Source organism: Corvus brachyrhynchos, unplaced genomic scaffold, assembly GCF_000691975.1.
Source record: "Corvus brachyrhynchos isolate BGI_N302 unplaced genomic scaffold, ASM69197v1 scaffold200, whole genome shotgun sequence".
In the NCBI taxonomy this organism is placed as follows: domain Eukaryota; kingdom Metazoa; phylum Chordata; class Aves; order Passeriformes; family Corvidae; genus Corvus; species Corvus brachyrhynchos.
In genome coordinates, this window is record NW_008236184.1 from 4,544,227 (window position 1) to 4,548,465 (window position 4,239).

At 56.0% G+C, this 4,239-nt stretch overlaps 1 protein-coding gene across 1 annotated transcript in view; it reads left to right on the forward strand.

The window, feature by feature from the left end:
- Nucleotides 1-18: 18 nt before the first annotated feature.
- The window catches only part of AP3S2 (adaptor related protein complex 3 sigma 2 subunit), a 5,652-nt gene continuing 1,431 nt past the window's right edge, over nucleotides 19-4,239 (forward strand). Inside the window, exons 1-3 of the mRNA XM_017738347.1 lie at nucleotides 19-193; nucleotides 292-403; nucleotides 1,334-1,405. Coding sequence (XP_017593836.1) covers nucleotides 51-193; nucleotides 292-403; nucleotides 1,334-1,405 — 327 coding nt within the window. The 5' untranslated portion in view covers nucleotides 19-50. The remainder of the gene's footprint in view (nucleotides 194-291; nucleotides 404-1,333; nucleotides 1,406-4,239) is intronic.

Here is a 4,239-nt window from a genome sequence, read left to right on the forward strand (position 1 = left end):
GGCCCGCGGCGGCCCTGGGGCAGCAGGGGACTGCGGGGGACGTGGGTCCCATGGGTGGGGCGTGCATCCATGGGTGCCCACCCACCGTCTCCTCCTGGCAGGCAGCAGAAGTCCAGCAGCAGATCATCCGTGACACCTTCCACCTGGTGCTGAAGCGGGATGACCACATCTGCAACTTCCTGGAGTGTGGCAGGGGCCGGCCGGGGGGGGGGCCTGCCGGGCTGTCCCCTCACACTGCGTAGTGCCTGGGTGTCCCCCCAGAGCCCTTCAGCTCTCCCTGTGTCCCCACAGCCTGTTCGGCGGCTCGGACTACAAGCTGATCTACCGTCACTACGCCACGCTGTACTTTGTGTTCTGCGTGGACTCCTCGGAGAGTGAGCTGGGCATCCTGGACCTCATCCAGGTGCGTCCCTGCAGGGCCCAGTTTCCCGGGTGCTGCCCTGCCCTGACACCATTCAGGGGCATTTCATGCCCATGGCATCCCTGTGCCAGCCCTTCTGAAAGGCCTGAGAAGCCCTCAGGGCCATGGTGGGGAGGGGGGGCTGCACGTACTCCCTGAGCTTCTATGCGGCTTCTGCACCTGGGAGCAGCAGGGAAAGTCAATCTGAGTGAATGTCTTTTAAAAATAGAAGCATTGGATCATTTAGTGTGGAAAAGACCCTTAAGAGCATCAAGTCCAACCATTAATCCTAGGATTCTGAAATCCTAGGTTGGAAGGGACCTCAGGGATTGTCTGGTCCGGCCTTTCTTGGTAAAGCATGGCCTAGACAAGGCCCAACACCCTGGCATGTGAAAAGTATCCAGTGCTGGGGAATCCCCCACTTCCCCATGGAGATTATTCAGCGGCTGTTTTCTTTGGAAAAAATCTTCCTCTTGTGCCTTACTGGAGTCTCCCCAAGAGGATTGTACCCATCACTCTGTGTCTTTCCATATGACTCCTTGTGTGAAGGGACTTTCCAGCTTTGTAGGCACCCTTTAAACACCAGGATATGGGAGGAAGGTCCCCTCAGCCTCCTTTTCTTTTCTGTTCCCTGGACATGCTCCAGCCCCTCCAGGTCTCTCTTGTTGGGAGGGGCCCAGAACTGCCCCCAGCACTGGAGGTGCCTCAGCAGTGCCAGCTCAGGGAACGAGCACTGCCCTGGGCCTGTGCCCACACTGACATAAGCCAGGTGCCATTGGCCTCTTGCCCACATGGACACACCTGGGCTCATGTTCAGCCACAGTCACAATCATCCCTAGGTCCTTTTCCAGCTTTCCAGTCACTTTGTCCCAGGCCTGGAGTGTTCCATGGGGTTGGTGTGACCATCTTGCTGGTCTCTGTCTACTGTCCCAGGTGTTCGTGGAGACGCTGGACAAGTGCTTTGAGAATGTCTGTGAACTGGATCTCATCTTCCACATGGACAAGGTGGGTGGTGGGCTCTGGGCTGCTCCAGAGCCTGCATTTCTTGGGCTGGGGCTGGCCAGGAGAGTGGGGGTTGGCAGGGGTCACTTTGGGAGGGATTGACATCCTGTATGGGAAGCTTTCAGCCTGTGTTCTTTGGAAGCCACCCACATGGTGTCCTCCTGACGAGAGACCCAAGTGCTGGGCTGCTCCGAGCCCGTGGGGAGCTGTGCCCAGCCGTGGGGCTGCCCTGGTGCCGGGTGGCCGTGGCCAAGTGACAGATCTGCGCTCCACAGCCAGCACTGGGGGAACTGGGCAGACTCTGACCTGGTGCTAGAGCGTTCTGTCTCTGCTCCAAGCTGTGACACCTCGTGAGAGTTAACATTTTACTACAGCTGCAGGGAAAAAAAAGGGAAGGGACAATGGCTGCAGGGTAAAAAAAGGGAAGGAACAATGGGAGTGTTTGGAATTCAAAGGGCTGGGTAAACTTTGGTTTGACCCACAGCCTGTAATGCTTCCTCTTGAGCTGAACAGAGTTCCTGGGCGGAAACCCATCCCCTTTGATCATGTCCTGAGTCACAAGGCTGAAGATAGCTGGAAATAGATAGCCAGGAATAGACTTGGAGCAGAGAGGGGCTTGGCTGAGGGTACTGGGCTTACGTTTCTGTTGATCAAGATTTTCTTCCCTTACTGAAGACAAAAACATGTCAGCAAAAAAGAGCACTGGGAAAAAAAATGTGTAAAATGCTCCCTTTCCATTGGTGATTCCAGCTGGGGAACTGGCAAGGAAGAGGAGTGAGCAGGTCTGGGGGAGCTCTGCATTACCAGCTGCTGAGGTTGGGCTTTGGTTTCACTGTTTGTCCCGCTGTAAACTTTCCAAAATGCCACAACATGATTATCTTGTCAGCAGAAGTGTTTATCAAAGCGTTTATCAAAGAAGGGAGGAGGGCTGAGCAGCTGCGGGAAAAGTTGGCAGCTGCCCAGGTCAGCTCTGCCCACAGCTGGGGGAGGATGTGCTCGTGAGTGCTGACTGTGGTGTGACCAGGACCCAGCAGCTTTTCACTCATCCTTACTCTCAGCTTTACATGACCTTTACATGCAGTTTATGCTGAGCCTCACTGCCAGCCAGCACCCCTTGGGCAGGGGACATCACACCATTGCCTGGCAGCTTTGCCAGCAGTAGTGGGGTCACCCTTCCTCTGACCTCTCCTGCCTGGAAGAACATTCTCAGGAGACAGGAATCAGGGTTTCTGATAGTGGAGACCCCAGCTCGGTCACTGCAGGCTCTCCCAGCCCTGTTTACTTCCCATCCGATGCTCCTGCTGCTTCCCAGCTTTGACTCAAGTCTTGGCCACTATCAGTTGGTCCTCTGGTCTCTTTCTATATTTGGCACATGTTTATTTCTCGGATGTGCTCGTGTTCCTGTGCTTCCAGGAGTTTGGTTGCAGAGGGACAGTGTTTGGGGTGCTGGGAGTGTGCTGGTGTGTCCTGCTGGGCCCTGGTTGCCCCCCTTGGATGCCCAGGCAGGGCCATGAGTGTCTCCCCAGGCAGGGCTGTGAATGTCTCCCCGGGCAGGGGCTGGCAGGGGTTCAGGTGCAACTTTGGCTGCATTCTGTGATTTTTCTTTTTGCTGTAAGTTCCACGTCAGACTACCTGCACCACAAGGGCCACAGGACCAGAGCTGTGGCCGGTCTGGGGTTGTACTCCTGCCATGGGCAGAGGGAGGGGGACATTGCTCAGGCACCAGTGACACCAGTGCTTTTAGCTGTCAGCTTTGGGAGCCCCAACCTCAGAGCTGCAGGGATCCCCTGTCACAAGGGGAGACTCAGGATGGGCTATTCCCACCTTGGAGAGGAGTGTGAGCTGCACTCAGCAGCTGCAGGGTCCCAGAGGGGACATGGATTGCTCAGGATGTGTTGTGCTTTGGCTTGGAAAACAAAACTTGCTCAGGATTTCTGCCCTGGTGGTTTGGAGCCAGCTTGGGCTGAAGCCAGATCTTGAATCACCAGTTTCCTGATGCTCCCATATCCTTTTTGGCTGCTTGCTCCAGCTGTTTCAGTGTGCACTGGGACTGGGCTGTGGGATGGGGGTTCCAGGGCTGTGGAGGGTTCCAGGGCTGTGGGGGGTCCCAGGAGCTGCCTGGGGCTCACCCAGTGTCACCTGTGGCTCGCCCTGTGCCAAGCTGATCCCACACACCTTCTGCTGCTCCAGGTACTGTTGGAGCGGGACAGGACCTATGGGGAGCCCTAGGCTGGATCACCTCACTTTTGTCTGGGATCACCTCACAGAGCTGGGATTCCCCCTCAGAGCGGGTTCTCTCATTATCTTTATTCTCCCCAGGATTGTCCTGGCAGTTTGTTACAAGGTATGGTTTACAAGTGCAGCCTGGCCCTGTCAAACCATAAAACAATCTCATAACCCAACCATGCTCCTGCATAGCCTCTTGCACGGAAGTAACTTGGGCCCATAAATCCATTATCTGTGCTGGGAACTCATCGGGACTTGCTGACTGTGCAGGGAATGCTGGGCTGAGCCAGGTGCAGGAGCTGAGGGTGGTTGTAGCCACCAGCACAGCCTGACTGCCGCCCCAGGGCTGGTTGCAATTTCTGGGGTTGCAACTCAGCAATGTCCCTTTCCTGGCTCTGGCTGCGTGATTCCACTGGCCCTGCCTAGCTGTTCATCCTTGGACTCAAGGTATCCCAGGAAAGGAGGAGACTCCCCTGGCACTTCTGTGCTTTTTCTGTGCCTATGTCACAGTCCCGACCTTCCTAAGGGACAGCTCAGAAGCCCGGCTCTGGCCCGTCTTTCTGAAGAGAAGGAGCTTCTAGGGAAAAGTGTCCTGCCCAGTGAGGAGCCTG